Source organism: Carlito syrichta, unplaced genomic scaffold (assembly GCF_000164805.1).
Source record: "Carlito syrichta isolate Samal-C Ts95f unplaced genomic scaffold, Tarsius_syrichta-2.0.1 Scaffold314771, whole genome shotgun sequence".
In the NCBI taxonomy this organism is placed as follows: domain Eukaryota; kingdom Metazoa; phylum Chordata; class Mammalia; order Primates; family Tarsiidae; genus Carlito; species Carlito syrichta.
The window spans coordinates 150,443-172,896 of record NW_007258867.1 but is presented as its reverse complement, the minus strand read 5'-3'; the positions used below and the strand labels follow the sequence as shown (position 1 = coordinate 172,896).

At 40.5% G+C, this 22,454-nt stretch overlaps 1 protein-coding gene across 1 annotated transcript in view; it reads right to left on the bottom strand.

The window, feature by feature from the left end:
* The window catches only part of MSH2 (mutS homolog 2), an 86,053-nt gene that overhangs the window by 10,721 nt on the left and 52,878 nt on the right, over positions 1-22,454 (bottom strand). The window contains exons 9-11 of the mRNA XM_021719501.1: positions 7,831-7,954; positions 4,205-4,355; positions 1,166-1,263 (exon numbers count right to left, since the gene is read on the bottom strand). Of these exons, the coding sequence (XP_021575176.1) occupies positions 1,166-1,263; positions 4,205-4,355; positions 7,831-7,954 (373 nt within the window). The remainder of the gene's footprint in view (positions 1-1,165; positions 1,264-4,204; positions 4,356-7,830; positions 7,955-22,454) is intronic.

The following is a 22,454-nucleotide window of genomic DNA, read 5'->3' as shown; positions in this document are numbered from 1 at the left end:
ACAATTACAGAACTATTCATGCCCATAATTTTCTCCAAAAATGACTCTTTACCCTTAAATAATTTAGCCTGTAGATCCTGAGATCAAGGACACCCTCCTACTTAATCATAGTATTGTCATTCACACACACAAGAAATCTGAACACCGATACCACTGTCTCACATTAAACTTTCTCCATTTGTCCCAATAGTGCTCTCTGTAGCTATTTCCCAACTCCAAGCCCTAGCCACAAATCCAACTGACAACGTCTACTGCACTTGGTTGTCCTGTCTCTTCAAGTCCTTTCCATTCCTTTTTTGCTGCCATAACCCTGACATTTTTTTAAAAGCTCAGGCCTTAAAAAGACTGTCCCACAATCTAAATTGACCAGATTTTTTTCTTCTTGTTTATAATCAGGTTAAGTACTTTTGTCAAGAACACTACACAGGTCATATTGTGCCCTTCCCTCGATGTAACATCAGGAGGTGCTTAATATCATTGTCCCGTAACTGGTGATACTCTCTTTCATCATTTAAGGTTTAAATAAAAATCTTATTGGTGAAGGTGGTTCTTATATGTTTTTAAAAGGCACAATAAAGGTTACAGTTAATATACACACAACGACAGGCAAAGCCTTCCAACATACCACCACCTACCCTGTGCTAAACATATGTCCATTCTACTGTAAGGACAATAACATAGTGCCAGGTTGTGCTGTTCCTTTCATTACAAGAAAATAATCTCAAAGGGTGCCTCCAGAATGACCTCTGAAAATCTGCAAAATGATGGGAAGAATCTGCAAAAGAACTCAAAAAAGCTTGTCCCACGTGTAACTGACATGTGATGGTGGTATTTACTTCCATAACCTAGAGCACATGCCCCATAGATAATACCAGCGTCTGGTGCCCTTGGTGCTTCCTTTCCTTGTTACAACTGTAGTAACTTTTGTGTTTTTCCGTATATTTTGCGTCAATGAGCTAGAGTAACTGCCAGTAAAATGTCCTACTATAATACAGCACGTCGTGTCTTATTTTGTAGGTAGCCAAGCAAATTATTAAACAGTCACAATGTACAATGGCTTATAAAACACCATGAAACATTCTTCAAACATTCTTATATTTTTTCTATTACCCTAAACTAGGTCATATTCAGAACCTTTAATGTACTGGGGTTCTATTCAACTTACCTGAAGAGATATTAACAATTTCTTTAACAATGGCATCCTGGGCTTCCTCATACTCGGTTTTATTCTTGGTATATTCTTCATTTAAGGAAGTCAATTTGCTGTAAATTAAGATAATGGCTTTATTAAGAACATTAAAACATCTACTAGAAACCATACGCACCACATAAAACATTCAGAGTACTTATCCTGTGAAGCAGCAAAACAATGAGAACTCAAATGAAAATGCAAGTGGCCAACTCGTTAGGGACGGACATAGCTGAAATTCAGTTTACTGATGCTCTTTTGGCTATTTGGAACAGCACCCTGGCACAATTCCTGTTGTAGCAATTACTCCTTTGAGCATAATTGATCTGTGCCCTTTTATAAAATGTTTAAATGCAAACCTTATTTAGGCTGGAGGCCACACCCCTTTCAAAACACACTACTGTAACATAACTATCTTATAATACTGAATGTTTTCCAAAGAAGGAAAATGCTTTGAAAACAAAATCTTATTGAGAAACTTCAAGCCGGGCTCGGTGGCTCAACCTATAATCCCTCGCTTTGGAAGGCTGAGGTGAGTGGATTGCCTGAACCCGCGGGTTCGAGACCCGCCAGGGCGAGACCTCATCTCTACAATAAATCAAAAATTAGCTGGGCATGGTAGCGCGCGCCTGTAGTTCCAGCTACTTGGAAGGCTGAAGTGGAAGGATCGCTGGAGCCCAGCAGGTCGAGGCTGCGGTGGCCGGGAGCGGCCACTGCCCTGCAGCCTGGGGGACAGAGTGAGACTCCAACTCAAAAAACAAAAACAAAAACACTAAATTTAATTTAATTTAATTTTAAAAAGAGAAACTTCAAAGGAAAATTAAAATTACAGGTTGAAATAAAACATACTGAAGGAAGACAAGAATAAAAAGCGCAAAAAAGAGTCACTGGCATCAAAGAAGGAATTAAATTAAGAAGAACAAAGGAGGGCCATAGAAGAGAAAGGAAAGAGGGAGAAGTAATCAGAAGTGGGAAGAAATCAGGGCAAGAACTGTGATCTTGATGGAATTGATAAGTGGCACAGCAGTCATGTATAGCTCAAGAACCATGCATGGTCAAGAAGCAGCACAAAAGCTTTCCGTGAATAGGCAAATGCAAAGAATGAAAGAAAATCAAAAGGCAAAGATAAAAGTGAGACCACTGTGTGAAGGGACAAGATGCAAGATTGAAAAGTAGAGATCGGCTGGGCGCAGTGGCTCAAGTCTGATATCCTAGTACTTTGGGAGGTTGAGGTGAGAGAATTTCCTGAGCTTGCAGGTGATGTGGTGAGACCTTGTCTCTACAACAAATAAAAAAAATTAGCTGGGCATGGTAGCGCGTGCCTGTAGTTCCAGCTACTTGGAAGGCTGAGGCGGAAGGGCTGCCAGAGCCCAGCAGGTCAACACGGGGGTGGCCGTGAGTATGCCACTGCACTCCAGCCTGGGCAACGGGGTGAGACTCCAACTCTCAAAAAAAAAACAGAGATGGAGCTGGGCGTGGTGACTCATGCCTTTACGTAATCCCAGCACTTTGGGAGGCTGAGGTGAGTGGATTGCCTGAGCCCACGGGTTCGAGACCCACCTGGGCAACTTGGCGAGACCTCATCTCTACAATAAATCAAAAAATTAGCTGGGTGTGGTAGCGCACGCCTGTAATTCCAGCTACTCGGAAGGCTGAGGCAGAAGGATCGCCGGAGTCCAGCAGGTGGAGGCTGCGGTGGCCAGGAGCGGCCACTGCACTCCGGTCTGGGCGACAGAGTAAGACTCCAATGCAAAAGAAAAAAAAACCAGCAGAGATGGGCAAGGACCAGATTATAATCAGTGACTAGCATAATCTGGTCCTTGCCCAGCTCTCTTTTTTTTTTTTTTTTTTTTTTCAAAACTGAAAGATTCACTCACTGATTATGATTATGCTAGTCATAATCAGTGAGTGAATTTTTCAGTTTTGGAACCATGTGGCTATTCAGTCCAATCTCTGTTATATGTAATTAATGATGATTATAACACCCCAAGAGTTCTGTGTCTTATCTAAGGCAAAATATATACATTTCTTGAACCAGAAGGGACAGAGTGTGCTAGAAAAACAACAGAACTAAGTCTGGCAACAGAAGATCTAGGTTTGAGCATCTACTTGCTATCTACCTCAGGGGAATTGAAGTCTTAGCTTCTTTGTCTATAAAATGAGGGAAATATACCTTTCCCATTTTCTTTACAGAATTGTTATGAGGAACAAACTAAGTAGGTTGTTTTCTTTACTGGGATGTCTGAACACCTAGAATATTTACATATAATAAACACTCAAAATACTTGCAAAATAAATGGATGACAATGGATCACATATATACAACCTGAAAAGAATTGGGAATATTCAGGAGGGTGGGAATAGGGCAGGCATAGGTTCTAGAAAAATACAGAAAGATAAAAGATAAAAGTCTCTTCCATTAGTCACAGAAAGTTTTTTTGTAATAGCTTCTGAATGATTTGCTTCAGAAGCTTCCTGAGATCAGGCAGAGAAAAGACAGAAAATAACTGGCATTTTTTTCAACAGGGAACATGATTTTTAAAAAAAGTTATAATCTAATAAGTGGTCTCATTAAGGCTGGTAGATTGCTCCCCAAACTAAATATCCAACTGGAATACCAAATAATTGTTTAGCTTGATAAATAATAGCAAAGTTTTCTTAGAGAAAAATAACCGTGAAAGAAAGTAAAGCAGAGACCCCAGGGGAAACAAGCTCTAATAGATATAGAAACGCATTATAAAATAGTAATACAGTCTCTAACAGAGTGACAAGGAATGGTGAGACAAGTGAAAGTATCTTTAATGTAAACTCGAAGTACCACTTCAGCCAATGAGGAAAAGACGGATTATTTAACATACATCATGTCAACAGCTAACTATGCCCGTCAGAAAGCAAGCTTGACTTGTTCCGGAGGTCAACATTGACGAACACACAAGGTAAAACCTCCTTACACAGAACATTTACATCAGATAATCCATAGAACTACCAAAGGCTTAAAAATAAAGACTTGCAAACCTGTTGGTAAATTTAACACCATTCTTCTGGATGTCTACTGTACTGAAGTTTTTATTGTTACGAAGAACTTTTTCTTCCTTACAGGTTACACGAAAGTAATATCCAAACTGTGCACTGGAATCCAATTTAATCTGTTTGCCAGGGTCCAAGCCTTTAGGATTAGGAAGAAAATAAAAAGTATGCCATAAATACCTACAGTCATTTTTCTTTTCTTTTCCTTTTTTGAGTTGAAGTCTCACTCTGTTGCCCAGGCTGGAGTGCAGTGGCACGCTCACGGCCACTGCAGCCTCAACCTGCTGGGCTCAGGTGATCCTTCTGCCTTAGCCTTCCAAGTAGCTGGAACCAAAGGCACATGCCACCAAACCCAGCTAATTATTTATTGTAGAGACAAGGTCTCGCCAAGTTGCCAAGGCTGGTCTTGAATCCCTGGGCTCAGCAATCTTCTCGCTTTGGCCTCCCAAAGTGCTGTGCAATCACTAAACCTAAATAGTGAAAAATGTACTTTTATTACGTGACAGTAACACTGGAAACTACTAGCTAACTGGAAATACTCAGATTCTGCTTTACTTGAAAGTTACATGAATGAAGGATATCTGTAAAATCCTTAAGCTCCTTTATGAATGCTGGCTTCTGACATGGAGGCTGGTTTCTCAGTAAACCTACCCAAAGCTGCAGAACACCAGCACTGGGCAACACACACTCGTGCCAGATGCTATGGGCACCCGAGGCTGGGTTAAAGCATGGCCCCACCTCCAATCGGTCGTGCATGAGAATTCTTTTCTTAATCAAAGCCATTTCTTTGGAACTAATATAAAGTATAATCAATATAATTTCCAAACAAAAACGTAAAATTCTGACAATGAAATTCTAGGAATAGTACAAATATTTTCTGTTTAAGTCCAGGAAACTTCACAAAGCAAACAACCTGAGCGATCGGCTAGACATTCCACATCTAAGATATTTGAGTTTTGATAAAGTATGGCCTCTCTTCATATTTCATTCATCAATGTGATCTTCAGACCACAAACTAGAAGAGAGATGGGGCCAGGCTCGGTAGCTCAGTCTGTAATCCCAGCGCTTCGGGAGGCCAAGGTGAGTGGATTGCCTGAGCCCATGGGTTCCAGACCCGCCTGGGCAACTTGAGAGACCTCATCTCTACAATAAATCAAAAATTAGAGCCAGGCTCGGTGACTTAGCCTGTAATCCCATGCCTTTGGGAGGCTGAGGTGAGTGGATTGTCTGAGCCCGTGGGATCGAGACACGCCTGGGCAACTTGGTGAGACCTCATCTCTACAATAAATCAAAAAATTAGGCGGGTGGGGTAGCCCGCGCCTGTAGTTCCAGCTACTCAGAAGGCTGAGGCGGAAGGATGGCTGGAGCCCGGCAGGTTGAGGCTGCGGTGGCCAGGAGCGGCCACTGCACTCCAGTCTGTGCGACAGAGTGAGACTCCAACTCAAAAAAAAAAAAAGAAGAGAGATGGTATTCGCAAATTTATTTGCTGAAGCATGGCTATCAAATGTTATTACAGTGGCAAACACTAAAGGCAGATCTCAAGCAACCAGAGAGGAAACAGGCAGTAGAGATCCATGCAAATAAAACCGAAGTGATCTGGACTAAGGAATCTCTCAACGCACTCAAAGGAAAAGGGCAGTTCCACAAGGACTGCGATCAGTGATCAAACTTTCTAAATAAAGAACCATTTTCAGCCGGGCTCAGTGGCTCAGCCTGTAAGCCCGTGCCTTTGGGAGGTTGAGGTGAGTGGATTGCCTGAGCCCGCGGGTTCGAGACCTGCCTGGGCAGGCAAGACCTCATCTCTACAATAAACCAAAAAATTAGCCGGGCGTGGTAGTGCGTGCCTGTAATTCCGGCTACTCGGAAGGCTGAGGCGGAAGAATCGCTGGAGCCCAGCAGGTCGAGGCTGCGGTGGCCGGGAGCGGCCACTGCACTCCAGTCTGGGCGACAGAGTGAGACTCCAATTCAAAAAAAAAAGAACCATTTTCATAAGTACATGATACAGTTTGCTGCTTATATATATGTATTTCAATGTAGTGTTAACAACAGCATCATCACTAAACATGCAAGATGACAGTATTTACAAAATACATACTATACGTGTTTAATACTTGCATATTTAAGATGCCATGAGGATCCAACATTATTTAGTATGAGGTTCATGTCCTCAAAGTATAAAAGTATTTCTGATGACATGCAGCTCTAAGGACCAAAGCACTGAATTTAACCTAATTTTACAAAACCACAGAAATTAAATAATTGTAAAAAGCTTCACAAATAAAAATCTCCAAATTAAACTAGAACCCATGTTCCCCCATTCCCAGCCTAATGCCTTTTACACTAAATGTTTACTTCTCAATTTGAGTGCTGTTTATGTTGCTTTCAACATAATTTTTTATTAAAAAACATATTTGATTCTAAAATGAAATTAAACAATTTAAACTGTAGAAACAGATGTCTGCCATAATTTTCTCATTAGTATTCAATAAAATAGACCAAGAGAAGGCAATAATTAATATATACTATGATGCATTGTCAGTAGAATTCTTTCTTCATAAAACAAATATCAGGCCAGATATGTGGTAGCTCACATTTGTAATCCCAGTACTTCGGGAGGCCAAGACAAGAGGACTGCCTGAGCCCAGGAATTCAAGGCCCGCCTGGACAACTTGATGAGACATTGTTTCTACAATAAATCAAAAAATTCAGCCAGGTGTGGTGGTGCATGCCTGTAATTCCAGCTACCTGGAAGGCTGAGATGGAGGGATCACCTGAGCCCAGCAGGTGCAGGCTGCAGTGGCTGTGATCCTGCTTCTGCATTTCAGCCTGGGCAACTGAGTGAGACTCCAACAATAACAACAACAACAAAAAATCAGATGAAAAATTTTCAGTCAACCAAATTAATGTATGGTGAAACACAGAAATCTGTAGGTGCTTAAATTTTCTAGTTAAGTCAAAAACCATCAAGAAAACACACAATAGCTTTATCTCCAGTTACTTAAACTCTCTGAGTCTCAACATTCTTGGCTATGATATGAGGAAGGTGAACTTCAAGAGCTTTAAGGCCAAAATTCTTAATCTAGGATCCAATTCATATTTGAAAACTATCAGCAAATTTGTTGTGTATGTAGGTAAGGGCATATTTCTGGAAAGAGAATCCATAGTTGTCATCAGAATACCCAGAAGGTGAAGTATTTCAGCTCCAAGGAGTTTTCTAGTTCTAACATTCTAGGATTCATTTATTCATTCAACAAACATGTGTAAGATGCTCAATACAAAGAGGTTTAAAAATCCAGAATGAAGCATTGTGAAATCTTAGGGAATTAATAATCTAGTGTAGAAGACAGGCATTTAAAAAAAATTGGTATTAATGAAGTGCTTGGAAATCCCAAAGCCAAATCAATGAACTATTCTTGAGATCTGGGCTTACAGTGAAGGTGACAACTAAAATCAGTCTTATTTAAATGACATCACGCAGGGGCGTGCTGGGTGATTTCTGTTTGGTAGGAATGTGGAATTGTCTTGGGGATGGGGAGCTGTAAAATAATTCTGGCACAAGTGTGGATACTGTGTAGACAGAAGATTTATTCCCACCTCCAAAGACTCATTCTTACCAAGTTCTCTGGCTGCACTTAGCAAAGTTGATTGCATCTTTTTTTCCAAGTCATTCATTATTTCTCTTAATTCACTCAGATTAGGATCAAATGAAGGTTTTACAAGAAATTCATGATTTTCTACCTATAAACAGAAAAAATAACAAAGTGTATAAATGATGGGTAAAGACAGAAATCATAAAGCAATGTTCTCTTCTACCTACTTAATTTGAATTTTACTAATGCTTTAAGTTAAGTGACTCACTACCCAGTTACAACTATTGAGGAGTTTACCCAGTTACAACTATTGAGGAGTTTCTATTTATTAAGAGGTATAAAATGCTGTTTAATAGGAGCTTACAGATCTAGCTGCAAAAAAAGCTATTCACATGAAACAAATACAATACTAGTCAGGCACAGATTCCTAATATATGCTATATTTTTACTTATATTTTTCCTAAACAACATCTGAAATATTTTCCCTAAACCATGTTTCAAATGTTGTTTCCCCAACATTACTAAAGAATGTTCAATGTTCAAAACCTACTACAGAATGCACGGTTTTGCCCATACCAAGGATCTATCTACTTAGGAATCTCAAAGTTGGCTCTAAAAAAACCCAAGAATTTAATTTCTTGAAACTGAAAAAGTTCATCAAACTCTCATAATTTAAAACCATACTCTTAAATACTTTCATTAAGTTCTTACTTGTTATAATCAGCAAAAAATCATATTCAAAAACAGTCTCGGCTGGGTCCAGGGGCTCACTCCTGTAATCCCAGAGCTTTGGGAGGCTAAAGAGGGAGGATGACATGAGCCCACGAGTTCAAGATCAGCCAGAAAAATATAGTGAGACTTTGTCTCTACAAAAACAAAAAGATTTGCCTGGTGTGGTAGTGCACACTTGCAGTCCCAACTACTTGTAAGGCTGAGGCAAAAGGATCACCTGAGCCCAGGAGGTCGAGGCTGTCTGAGCTGTGATGGTGCCATTGTACTCCAGCCTGGGAAACAGAGCAAGACCACAAATCAAAAAATAAAAATAAATAAATACATAAATAAAAGAAGAATCGATAAGAGACAAACTAGTATAAAAAGTAAATCTAATATTAAAAGAGCAATTTATTCCTAATGACTGTTCAATAGGAATCCTTTCTTGAACAAAACTAAAATTCAAATAAAATTATGAAAGAATATTTTTAAAAGTCTATCTTTACTAGGCATTGAAAACTATTAAATAGACAGTTCTATTTAAAGGCTTAATATAAGAGAATGAGTCAGTTTTCTAAAGATGATAAAAAAATTCAATAAATGAGGTTGAGATAAATTGCTCCTAATTACTATCCACTTAGAGTACATCTTCACATGCCAGAAGTGAACTACATAATGAATAAGAAATTAAAATCAAATTACAGAAAGCTAGAAAAAAAAAGAGAATATTTATCAAACAACTTTCTCAATTTTAACGAGTCAATATAAAATATTAAAATTTAAATGCTTGAATAATTTGTTTTTTAAAATTTATTTTTTTAAAAGCTGCCTTTGAGAAAAAAATTGATTTTTTAAAAATGAAAGATGTGTAAAAAGTAGCTTTGCAAAATGTAGAAATAGGTTAAGAAGAAAGGCACTCAGCCAGGCTTGGTGGCTCAGCCTGTAATCCCAGCACTTTGGGAGGCCGAGGCGAGTGGATTGCCTGAATGCACGGGTTTGAGACCAGCCCGGACAACTTGGTGAGACCTTGTCTCTACAATAAAATAAAAAATAGCTGGGCATGGTAGCGCGCACCTGTAGTTCCGGCTACTTGGAAGGCTGAGGCGGAAGGACCGCCGGAGCCCAGAAGGTTGACGCTGGGATGTCTGTGAGCATGCGTACCACTGCACTCCAGCCTGGGCAACACAGTGAGACTCCAACTCAAAAAAATCAAACAAACAACAACAACAACAACAAAAAGAAAGGCATTCATTCACATGTGCAGGAAAAACATCAAGGTCATTAAGTGGGCAAGCCAAAGCACCCACCACTCACAGATATGAAAGTAATTTAGTAAACTAATCCACAGAACAATGCTATAATCATCAAACATACGGATATTTCAGCAATCTTCAGATCATTCTACAGCTTGTGTGTGTGTGTGTGTGTGTGTGTGTGTGTGTGTTGGCATCTCACTCTGTCGCCCAAACTGGAGTGCAGTGGCCACTCCCAGCCACCGCAGCCTCGACCTGCTGGGCTCCGGCAATCCTTTCGTCTCAGCCTTCCAAGTAGCTGGAACTACAGGCGCACACTACCACGCCCAGCTAATTTTTTTTTTGGATTTATTGTAGAGATGAGGTCTCGCCAAGTTGCCCAGGTGGGTCTTGAACCCGTGGACTCAGGCAATCCACTCACCTCAGCCTCCCAAAGCGCAAGATTACAGGCTGAGCCACTGAGCCCTGCTTACAGTTTATTATTATTTCTTATTTTTTTTGAGTTGGAGTCTCACTCAGTCGCCCAGACTGGAGTGCAGTGGCCGCTCCCGGCCACCGCAGCCTCGCCTACTGGGCTCCAGCGATCCTTCCGCCTCAGCCTTCTGAGTAGCCGGAATTACAGGCGCCTGCTACCACGCCCGGCTAATTTTTTTTGATTTATTGTAGAGACGAGGTCTCACCAAGTTGCCCAGGCGGGTCTCGAACCCGCGGGCTCAGGCAATTCATTCACCTCGGCCTCCCAAAGTGTGGGATTACAGGCTGAGCCACCGAGCCCAGCTACAGCTTATTATTTTTAAGAAAAAGAAACTATTACCAAATACTGATGAGGCTATTGTGAAATTTGTATGCTCATTCATTTCTAGTGAGAGTCTAAGTTGGTATAACTTTTAAAAATAAAACAAGCAATATGAAACAAAACTCAGGGCTATTTGTTATACTCTGACATAGCAAGTCTCCTCCTAGGAATTCAATCAAAGGAAATAAGGCAACAGAAGCAAAACAACAAAACTAAATAAATCCCTGAAGACTTATTTGTTACAGCAGACCTTAAAAATAAAAAAAATCACAGTATCTGCATATGGTATGTAAGTAAAACACAATATTGTGCAGCAATTTAAGTAGATAATGAAGATTATCTACAAATAAGGACCAAGGCTTATATAATTCAGGGAAAAGATAATGTAATAATATTGGACTGAAACTGTGCTACAGAATTTGCCTCTTCCTATGAATCTAAGGGGATAATCAGAGCCAGGCCAAGTTCCTATCCTTACCCCTCACTTTCCAAAAAGCTATTGGTGTAAGTAAATAAATCCTAAACACTCACTAGTAACTTGGAGAAAAAAAACTGAGTGGTATCCTTACATTTTTCTTCCTCAGATAGGAGAATACTGATTTAAAACGGCTGCTGGGGAAACCCAAGTAAAACAAGGGAAAGTAAACCACTAGCTTCTCATTTATCTAAAATAAATACTGCAAGGGCCATACACCAAACGGGGCATCCTCAGTAATACGTCACTTCCCCCAAACAATCCAGGATAACAGAATATACCACCCTACTTAGGTATTCTTACCTAGAACTGAGGAAGTCTAACCACACAACATCAGACCTCTACCATCTACAAGCTGTTTCTCCAACAGTAACACCTACCTACGAAACTCAGTCATGGCATCAAGTTACACAGGAGGGGACAGAGAAGAAACTCGAGCTTGGAACTCAAACATGGGATAATAAAGCCAAAAACCAAGATGAAAAAAATGTGCAAGGTAAGTTAGGTCATAAACAATCTCATTTAAAAATAAATACAGTTAGCCGGGCGTGGTAGCGCACACCTGTAGTTCCAGCTATTTGGAAGGCTGAGGTGGAAGGATCACCGGAGCCCAGCAGGTCGAGGCTGCGGTGGCCGGGAGTAGCCACTGCACTCCAGTCTGGGCGACAGAGTGAGACTCCAACTCAAAAATAAAGAAAGAAAGAAAGAATAAATACAGGCCAGGTTCGGTGGCTCAGCCTGTAATCCCAGCACTTTCAGAGGCCGAGGCGAGTGCATTGCCTGAGCTCGCAGGTTTGAGACCAGCACAGGCACCTTGGAGAGATCTTGTCTCCACAATAAATCAAAAATTAGTGGTGCAGATCGCCAGAGCCCAGTAGGTCGAGGCTGTGGTGGCCTTGAGCATGCCACTGTACTCCAGCCTGGGCAATAGAGTGGGACTCCAACTCAAAAAAAAAAAAAGAATAAATACAACATAGCAAAGAAGATAATGTTGAATCAAATTACCCATACAGACATAGTAGAAAAAGACGTGATACATCACAGAGCATGCACATGAAAGATACTGGATATCTTTAAATATTTTGTAAGAGCTCCACTACCTCAGAAACACTAGATAAGATAGCTCGGGCAACTTGGTGAGACCTCGTCTCTACAATAAATAAATTTTTAAAAAAATTAGCCGGGAGTGGTAGTGTGCACCCGTAGTCTCAGATACTTGAAAGGCTGAGGCAGAAAGATCGCCTAAAGCCGGCAGGTTGAGGCTGTGGTGGCTGTGAGTGTGACACTGCACTCCAGCCTAAGTGACAGGGTGAGACTCCAACTCAAAAAAAAAATTCTAACCTTTCCCCAAATAAATGTATAGCTGAATTGGAGTCCCACTCTGTTGCCCAGGCTGAAGTACAGTGGCATACAGTGGTTAGACTTCCTCAGTTCTAGGTAAGAATGCCTAAGTAGGGTGGTATGTTCAAACTAGAGCTCTGAGTCCTTGCAAACTGAAGTGTTCTCAGCATAACAGGACCGCTGTTAAAATGTGCCTCATGACAAATGGCAACAACAGCAAAACCTACCTCAGCCTGGGCCCATGGGGAAAGGAAGGTGGGGGTAGTGTGTGACCGAAGGCTCCTTCACAGAGGTGTAGATATCCAATCTGACTATCTGTGCAGCAGTCAAAGAAATCCCTGGGTGTTGTCCGTTTCTATCATCCCTTCCCTCTACAGTGATAGAGCTCATCATTTTTAGCAGGGACTTCTCAGAAGGAAGAATGCATTTCCCAGCTTACAATGCAGCTAGGTATGAGCACATTCTGGCCAAAAAAGTATACCACCAGGCCCAGTGGCTCACACCTGTAATCCCAGAATTTTGGGAGGCGGAGGCAAGAAGACTGCCTGAGCCTGAGTTCAAGACCTGCCTGGGCAACATGGTAAGGCTCTGACTCAAAAGAAAAAAAAAGAAATGAAGTGTACCATTTCTGGAATGTATCCTCTTTTGTTCTTTCCCTTAGCTGAAATGAAGATAAGGTGGCAAGTAATCCTGGACTTAAGACGAAGGCAACACTCTAGGGGTGGTGGAGTAAGAAGGAAGGAGCCAGGTCCCAGACAGAGTGGAGCTGCCTGTCCGCCAGCCCCATACTTTTATACCCAGATTCTTATGATGAAAATTAATCCTCTATTCTTGTTTTAAGCCACTGTTATTTATTCTCAGTTTCTTTTGTTTAACAACTAAATCTTCATCCTAATATAGCTGAAAAGCTCCAGGCTGAGAAATAAATCTAAGAATATTCCTGAGCTACTTACATCATGGGGTATCTGGCAAAAACAAATTTTATCTGGGGAATGCATGACTTGCCTGTATACTCTGCACAGAACCCAGCTAATCAAGAATTCATCAAGGCCTGGTGGCTCATGCCAGCGAACCCAGCACTTTGGGAGGTAGAGGAGAGAGGATTGCCTGAGCCCAGGGGTTTAAGGCCAGTTGGGCAACATAATGAGACCTCGTCTATACAACAAATGAAATTTTAGGTATGAAATATTAAGTAAGTACACCTAAAACATATAAAGAACTATAAAAGAGAATGGAACACACGCACCAAAGAACAAGATACTACTTTTAAAAAAGGCAGGGGGGGCCAGTATTGGTGGCTTAGTCTGTCATCCCAGCACTTTGGGAGGCCGAGGTGAATGAACTGCCTGAGCCCGTGGGTTTGAGACCAGCCAGGGCAACTTGGTGGGACCTTGTCTCAATAATTAAAATAAAATAAAATAAATAATTTTAGCCGGGTGTGGCAGCGTGCGCCTGTAGTTCTAGCTACTTGGAAGGCTGAGGCAAAAGGCTCGCTAGAGCCCAGCAGGTTGATGTTGGGGTGGCCATGAAAGTGCTACTGCACTGCAGCCTGGGTGTGGAGACTCCAACTCAAAAAAAAAAAAAAAGGAGTAGGCATAGTTAAAAGAGTCAAGTAACTTTTATAAATGAAAAACATAATCATTGAAAAAAAAGCCAGATAAACTAGCTAAAAATCATATTAGCGCTGACTAACTACCCAGTGAATTAGAACCTGTGAAGTAATCACTAAGAGAGCAGCACAGAAACACATGGCAGAAGCCTAGCATATGCTCAGTCATAGTTTTAGCAAACAAGAAAGAAACACAATATTCAAAAGACATGATTGACAATTCTCCAGAACTGATCAAAGACATAAATTAAGAAAATACAATAAACCCAAATAGAAAAATAAAAAGAAATTCACTTTTGGACACAAGAGAAGAAATAAAAGAAACTGATATCTGGAACCAAGACTTCTAAACATCAATAATAACATAAGCCAAAGAATAGCACCATATACTCTTTTATTTATTTATTTTTTTTGAGTTGGAGTCTTACTCTGTCACCCAGACTGGAGTGCAATGGCCGCTCCTGACCACCGCAGCCTCGAACTGCTGGGCTCCGGCAATCCTTCCGTCTCAGCCTTCCAAGTAGCTGGAACTACAGGCGTGTGCTACCACGCCCAGCTCATTTTTTGATTTATTGTAGAGATGAGGTCTTGTCAAGTTGCCCAGGCGGGTCTTGAACCTGCGGGGTCAGGCAATCCACTCACCTCAGTCTCCCAAAGTGCTGGGATTATAGGCTGAGCCACCGAGCCCGGCCGAGCACCATATACTCTTATAGGTTACTAAGAAAAAATAACTGTCAGCCTAGAACTGTACACCCAGAAAATGCATCCTTCAAGAACAAGGGTAAAACAGACATTTCAAACAAAACCTGACTAACAGACCTTCAATAAAGAAAATTCTTAAAAATATCCAGGAAGAAGGACTGAATAGGAAACAAACTGGTAAGGATAAAGACAAATCTGAACTTAACATTGACTTACAGAATGAAACTCTGAGGGGTAAAAAACCCAAAATATTAGACTAATGAAATATAAGCTGATTTTAGGAGTACTAGGGTTCTAGTATTTTTCAGGATGGGTCAGAAGATATTGATAGGATTTTGACTTTTAGGAATTAAGTATAGACAATTAAAAAAAGAATGTGGGCAACTTCCACACCGGTGTGTATGAGAGATAGGATCGGGCCCTATAGGGAGAGAAAAAAATGAAAATGTAAAAATCCAATCAATATAAAAGAGTAAGAATGATAGAATGGTCAAGGGGAAGCAAGAAGGAAACAAATCACAAAATAATTTGGTAGAAATAAATCCAAGACACTAGTAATCACAAAAACATAATGAACTAAAGTTGCTACTTAAAAAAAAGATCACATCCAATTTAAAAATAAATAAAATCCAGTTTTGTTTTGTTTTTTTACCTAAACAATGAAGACTCACAAAGGATAAATATACTATATAAAAGACCTTAAAATTTTTTTTAGAAAAGGACTGACATAGCTCACTTACAAAATAAACAACATTATTAAGGATACATTTCCTAAAGAATAATAAGGGTTCAATTTATCACAAAGAAACAAGAACTTTGTGCCTAATATATAAACCCAAAATGGACATAGAGACCTTTGCAACAAAAAATAGGATACACATGATTCTCAAGTACATGGAGAATTTTTAGGAAACTGACAAATTCAAAGCTTGGAAATCTAGAAGCATACTTCTAAATATAACAAACTAAAGAACAAATGATAATGGAGGAAAAAAACTTAAGAGTTGAGTAAGAAATTATACTTCTCTAAACCTGTAGGAAGCATACAGTTCAAGCGACATATAGAAAAAAAAAGTCATATCAACGCCTCATCAACAAGGGTACCTGCATAATGAACATTTGTATACCTAACCCTGAATTGTATCCCACATCTTTAAAAAAAAAACTTAAAAGTTAAAAAAGAAAAGTAAAAAGTAATCTCAAATACTCACTAAAAAAGAAAAGGATAAAAAAATAACAAACACTGAATTAAACAGGTTGAAAAAACCAAAAATAGATGGAAAAAATGTAATGAAATTAATTAAATAGAAAGCAAAGATACAAAACAGAATTTTTAAGTCACAGTTCTCTAAGAAACAGGCAAGTTCTGGGAAGGAAAAAGTATTGGGCAAAGCAAAGATTATATTAAATATAATCAGAGAACATATGTGCAAATACAGCAGTGCTCTTAAAAATAACAAACAATCACTATGAGCAACTTTGGGTAATTGGAAAATTCAAAAAGAATATACATTCCCTAGTATCCAGAATATATAAAGAACTCACATTCAACAACAAAAACACAGATAACTCAATTTTAAAGTGGACAAAGGTCCTTGTTAGTATAGTGGTGGAAAAAAATAAAGTAAATAAAAATAAATAAAATGGGCAAAGGATCTTAATAGACATGTCTCCAAAAAAGATATAAAAATAGTCAACAAGCACATGAAAAGATGCTCAACATCATTAGCCATCAGGAAAATGCAAATCAAAACCACAATGCAATACTACTTTACATTCACTAGAATGGACTCAAAAAAAAAAAAAAAAAAGGTATTGGCAAGAATGGGAAGTGAAAGGTGGTACCTATAGAAACCTAAAAGAAACTTAGCTTATTCTTAGTCTCGTTTTTTTGCCTCAGCATAGCCATTAGAAAGCATTTAGAGCTGGGCTCGGTGGCTCAGCCTGTAATCCTTCGCCTTGGGAGGCTGAGGTGAGTGGATTGCCTGAGCTAGCTGGTTCGAGACCCACCTGGGCAACTTGGCAAGACCTCATCTCTACAATAAATAAAAAAAAAAATTAGCTGGGTGTGGTAGTGCGCGCCTGTAGTTCCAGCTACTTGGAAGGCTGAGGCGGAAGGATCGCCGGAGCCCAGCAGGTCGAGGCTCCGGTGGCCGGGAGCGGTCACTGCACTCCAGTCTGGGCAACAGAGTGAGAGACTCCAACTCAAAAAAAAAAAGAAAAGAAAAGAAAAGGAAGAAAGCATTTAGACATTCTACTGCAGGCCAAGTAGCAGCAGTCACGTGATTAACCTAGCTGCATGCTGTCCATCACCTGATGTCAGTACCTGTGCTTGCCTGCCGCTTCATGATGACGTGGAGCAGATCACCACACAATCACCTTTATGATCTTCCCCCATCAAGGGGAATGGTTAAAATAACTCAACCACAAGCAGCCACTGGTCATTGCCTTGCTAGACTCTGGTTTGACCACGTGCTCTTTGAGCTATGGCTTTCACCAGGTTTCCTGGCTTTGACCCCCACCCCCACCTTGGAGAGGTGAATCTTCTCTCTCTTCCCTTTCTCTAATTTACCTTTAAATAAACTATACTTTTCAATCTAACTTCTGTGCAATTCTTTGCATCTTCCATCGGATGGCACCCCAGATGGCCACATGTGGGAAGTGATCTCTTTTTAAATAAATCTTTTCTTTCTTCCCTCTTTGTGTTGCCAATCTTTGTGTTACTCCAATCTCTGGTTAGCGGTGCTGTGCCCCCTCCGGACCCTCCATACCTAACAGGGAAAAACTGGAAACTTCATATTGCTGGTGTGAATGTTAAATGGTGCAATCACTGGAAATAGTTTAGACATAAAATTTTCATGTGACCCAGCAATTCCACTCCTGGGCATATATCTTAAATAACTGAAAATAGATACTCAAACAAATACTTGCACTCACCAGTCACAATAGCTAGAAGGCAGAAAAAAACACAAGGCCCATCATCAAGTGAATGGGATAAACAAAAGGCAGTCTATACATTCAGTGCAATACAGAAACATGCTACTATGTGGATGAACCTCTAAATGAACCACTAATTGAAAGAAGTGATTCACAAAACATCACATGATATGATTCCATTTGTATAAAATGTTCAGAACTAGCAAGTGCATAGAGACAACAAAAAGTATTTGAGTGATTGCCAGCATTTGGGGAAATGGAAGTCACTGCTAATGGGCATGGGTTTTCTTTTGATAGTGATGAAAACATTTTCAAATTAGTGGTGGTGGTTTTACAGCATTGTGATTATACTAAATATCATTGAATATACACTTTAAAATTGTGGCTTTTTTGGGGGAGGACATGAGTTTCCCTTTATTTCTAATCATTTATTTAGATCCACCTCTGCAGGGGGAATTTTCTACGTGAATTACTCAAGCCTGAACTTCACTCTAACTCTAGAAATGCAGACTCCTTTTGCTGACCCAAGAGGACCTATGTCCTGAAGATCTCGATGCCTCTCAACATTTCCCCTCCACTCCTGACTCTGCTGCATCACCTTTCCTTTTTCTATTCACACTGAACAGGTGTCTGAAATGATAGGTTCTATGCTAAAATTGTGGCGTGCTGAGTGGAACAATCCTTTGCTGTAAGGAACTAACCCACATCCAACGACATTCCTAGTTCCACCCCCCGTCAGTAAAAGGCAGACAAAGTCACATAAATTTGTAGGAACTGTTATTTTTTAAAAATTTATTGTATAGTCGAGGTCTTGCCAGGTTGCCCAGGCTGGTCTTGAAGCCTGGGACTCAGGCAGAGTCCTGGGATTATAGGCGTGAGCCACCACACCCAGGTAGGACCTGTTTTCAAAACCCTCAATACTACCCATAGTTGAGAACTGACTTTATGTTAACAATAGCTATTTTCTGGGTGGCAGATGCGAAGGATATTTTAAACTTTCCTCTCTACTTTTCTGCACTGTTTGCATGCTTTATTTATGAGGAGTCTTCAAAAAGTTCATGGAAAATGAATGTTGTTAAAAACACGAAACAAAACTGTACATAGATTTCAAAAGCCCAAACTTGCTATAACATGCCTAAACAGGATCTAGTTGGAGGCACTAGGAAGGGTAAGACATCAGTTTGAAAAGAGCCCTTCTCAGAGCAACATGAATTCTGCTAAAACCGAAGCAAGAACAAACATCAAATTTATGCTCAGGAAGAATGGTGAAATCGATGCTTTATAAAAAATTTATGGAGACAATGCCCCCCAAAATAAGCAATTTACAACTGGATAACTCATTTTAAAAAGAGATGACAGCCGGGCTCGGTGGCTCAGCCTGTAATCCCCCACCTTGGGAGGCTGAGGTGAGTGGACTGCCTGAGCCCGCGGGTTCAAGACCCGCCTGGGCAACTTGGCAAGACCTCATCTCTACAATAAATAAAAAAAAAATTAGCCGGGAGTGGTAGTGCGCACCTGTAGTTCCAGCTACTTGGAAGGTTGAGGCGGAAGGATCGCCGGAGCCCAGCAGGTTGAGGCTGCGGTGGCCGGGAGCGGCCACTGCACTCCAGTCTGGGCGACAGAGTGAGACTCCAACTCAAAAAATTAAAAACTTAAAAAAAAAAAATTAACAAGAGATGACACAATGCAGAAGATGAAACCTGCAGTGGCAGGCCATTCACATTAATTTTTGAGAGAAAAAGTATTCCTGCTTATGCCTTAATTGAAGAAGTCTGATGATTAGCAACAGACACAATAGCCAACATCATAGACACCTCAGCTGGTTCAATTTACACAACTTGGACTGAAAAATTAAAGTTGAACAAACTTTTTCACTTGATGGATGCCAAAACTGTTACACTCAGGTCAACTGCAGATAAGAGCAGAGCTTTCAATAGAAATTTTAAACAAGAAAGGTTTTACCTGTACAGTCTTAAAGACAGAGCACAAAGCAATGGCTACCAAGAGGTGGAAGTGGTTCAATCAATGCAAAAGTAAACTGGTCAAGAGCAATTAACAGGCATGGTGGCGTGCATGAGTGGTCCCAGCTACTCGGAAGGCTAATGGGAGGATCATCTGAGCCCAGAGTTTGAAGCTGTAGGGAATTATGACTGCATGACTGCATTCCAGGTTGTGGAGGAATATGAGGCCCCACTAGGCCAGCTTCAACTGGGCAAAATATTTAGGAAGGAAATCCAGGGATGAGATTTTACAAATGTTACTTACAAAGAAACTTAGTGATAACATCAAGAGTTGTAGAAGTTAACTGACCAGCTGCAAAATATCTGCAGTAAGCAAAAAGTAGTTAACCAGTTGGTGCTGGTTAACTTTCGCTAACTACTTCTTTGTTAAAGCACCAAAACACCATAATCGATCAGCAGCTTCACAAGCCTCAGGAAATTTCCTTTTGCAGACCTCCCCAAAGACAGGACCCCAATATAGTCTTATAAATACTTCTATCTAGCCTCTGCCTCTTGGCAGACAACATACACTCTCTGTTGCCGCTTGGTCTGTTGTGCTATTCACAATGTATCTACCCTGAAAGGAAGTACCTATAAAAACCTAGAATAATCTTGGTTTAGCATAGTCTTTTTGCCTCAGTATAGCCATTTTTGCTTAGACTTTACCCTGACAAGCTTTAAATCTAGCACAGGTTAGACATTTATATGACAAATTTCCAACAGACAGATTTTAGGAGGTGTTCAAACATTTTAGAATTATATTTTACTGCAGGCCATAGGCAGTCTATCCCATCCCCTTGGCAAATCTCCATCAGATGTAAGACAAGGTCAGCCCAACTTTCCAATTCATGGTTTAGCATAATAAACTCTAGGAAATTTTCAGGTCCCTTGTGGAAGGTAGGTCAAAGATCATCCCTTGACTGGTGGAAGCCATAGAAATGATAATAAGATAACCTTTTAGCCAAGGAATTTGTAAACTGAAAACATCTGTCAGCTCTCTTGCAGGAAAAACCCCACTGGGCCCAAATCCTCAAGTTACCCTAATCAGCTCTTCCTTACCTATGTGACACAGATAGGAACGCCCCTCACACACACACCATGGCAGCAATCATGTGACTAAATCACCCATCTGCCTGCTGTCACCTAACGTCAGTACTTGCACTTACCTGCCCCCTTCCTGATGACATAGAGCAGACCACCACCCAATCACCTTAACGACCTTCCCCCACCAAAAGGAAGGATTAAAAGGACTCAACTATAAGCAACCATTTGCCACTGCCTTGCTAAGCTATGGTGAGGACATTTGCTCTTTCAGCTATGGCTAGGCCATGTTTTCTTAAGCTTTGGTCCCCTCTCCTCCCTTGGGAGGATGAGTCCCCCTTTTTCTCTCTCTCTCCAATTTACCTTCTAAATAAGCTATATTTTCCAATCTAACTTCTGTGCAATTCTTTGCATCTATCATGTGGCATCGGATCACACCCCAGACACCTACACCTCCAGTGGGCCTGACCTAACAATCTGGAGGCCTCACTGGGAGTGTGAACCTAACATTCCCTTTAGTAAATCTACCTTTCTTAATTCATAGCTTTCTTGGTGAATATTTCTACCCCAACTCAGGCCATACCTTGCCCACTGCCACACATGGCACAGACTAGGAGACAGAGCAAGACTGTCTCAAAAAGAAAAAAAACAAAAGAGCAAAGGTCATGGCAACTGTTTTGGGATGCTCAAGGCATTCTGCTTGTTGACTTTTTGGAGGCCCAGGGAATGACAATATGGGCTTACTAAGAGAGTGTTATGAGAAAGTGTTAGCCCAAGCTTTAGTAGGAAAACACGCAGGAGAGTTTCACCAGAGTCCTTCACCACCACCACAATGCTCGTGGCTCCTTTTTCTTACCAAACAAAGGCAATTCTGCGAGAGTTTCAATGAAAATCTTTAAGCATCCACCTTCCAGTTCTGATTTGGTTCCTTCTGACTTATTTTTGTCTGCTAACCTTAAAAAAATACTTAAGGGACACCTGTTTTGTCCAATGAATAATTTTTAAAAGACTGCACTGACAAGGTTAAATTATCAGGACTCACAGTTTTTAAAGGATGGACTTAAAATGGCTGGAATTATTGCTTACAAAAGTGTCTTAACCTTAACGTACATTATGTTGTAAAGTTTTTTATTTTTATCTTTTACTTCTATTTGTTCACAAACTTCTTGAAGTGTCCTCTAATATGTATCTGTTTTACACAGTATTTTGTTGTTTCATAGTTTGTTTTTGTTTTTTTTGAATTGGAGTCTTACTCTGTTGCCCAGACTGGAGTGCAGTGGCTGCTTCCGGCCACCGCAGCCTCCACCTGCTGGGCTTCAGTGATCCTTCCGCCTCAGCCTTCCCAGTGGCTGGAATTACAGGCACGCGCTACCACGCCCGGCTGATTTTTTTGATTTATTGTAGAGATGAGGTCTTGCTGCCCAGGCGGGTCTCGAACCCGCGGGCTCAGGCAATCCACTCACCTCAGCCTCCCAAAGGCGCAGGATTACAGGCTGAGCCACCAAGCCCGGCTGTTTCAGTTTTGATGACTATAAGCAACAATGTTGACATGCTGAATGTGAACACGCCCCTTTTTTAGATTTATTTTTTCATTTCCAAGAATAAAAACTGTAAAGCATGAACGTAAAACTAACTTTATAATTTACCTATATTTATACAATAATAATATAGTTTTGTCAGGGTCATGCAATTATGGCTTTTAAAAAGCTATTTCTGCTGAGGTAAGTGGATTGCCTGAGCCCGCGGGTTCGAGACCCACCTGGGCAGTGAGACCTCATCTCTA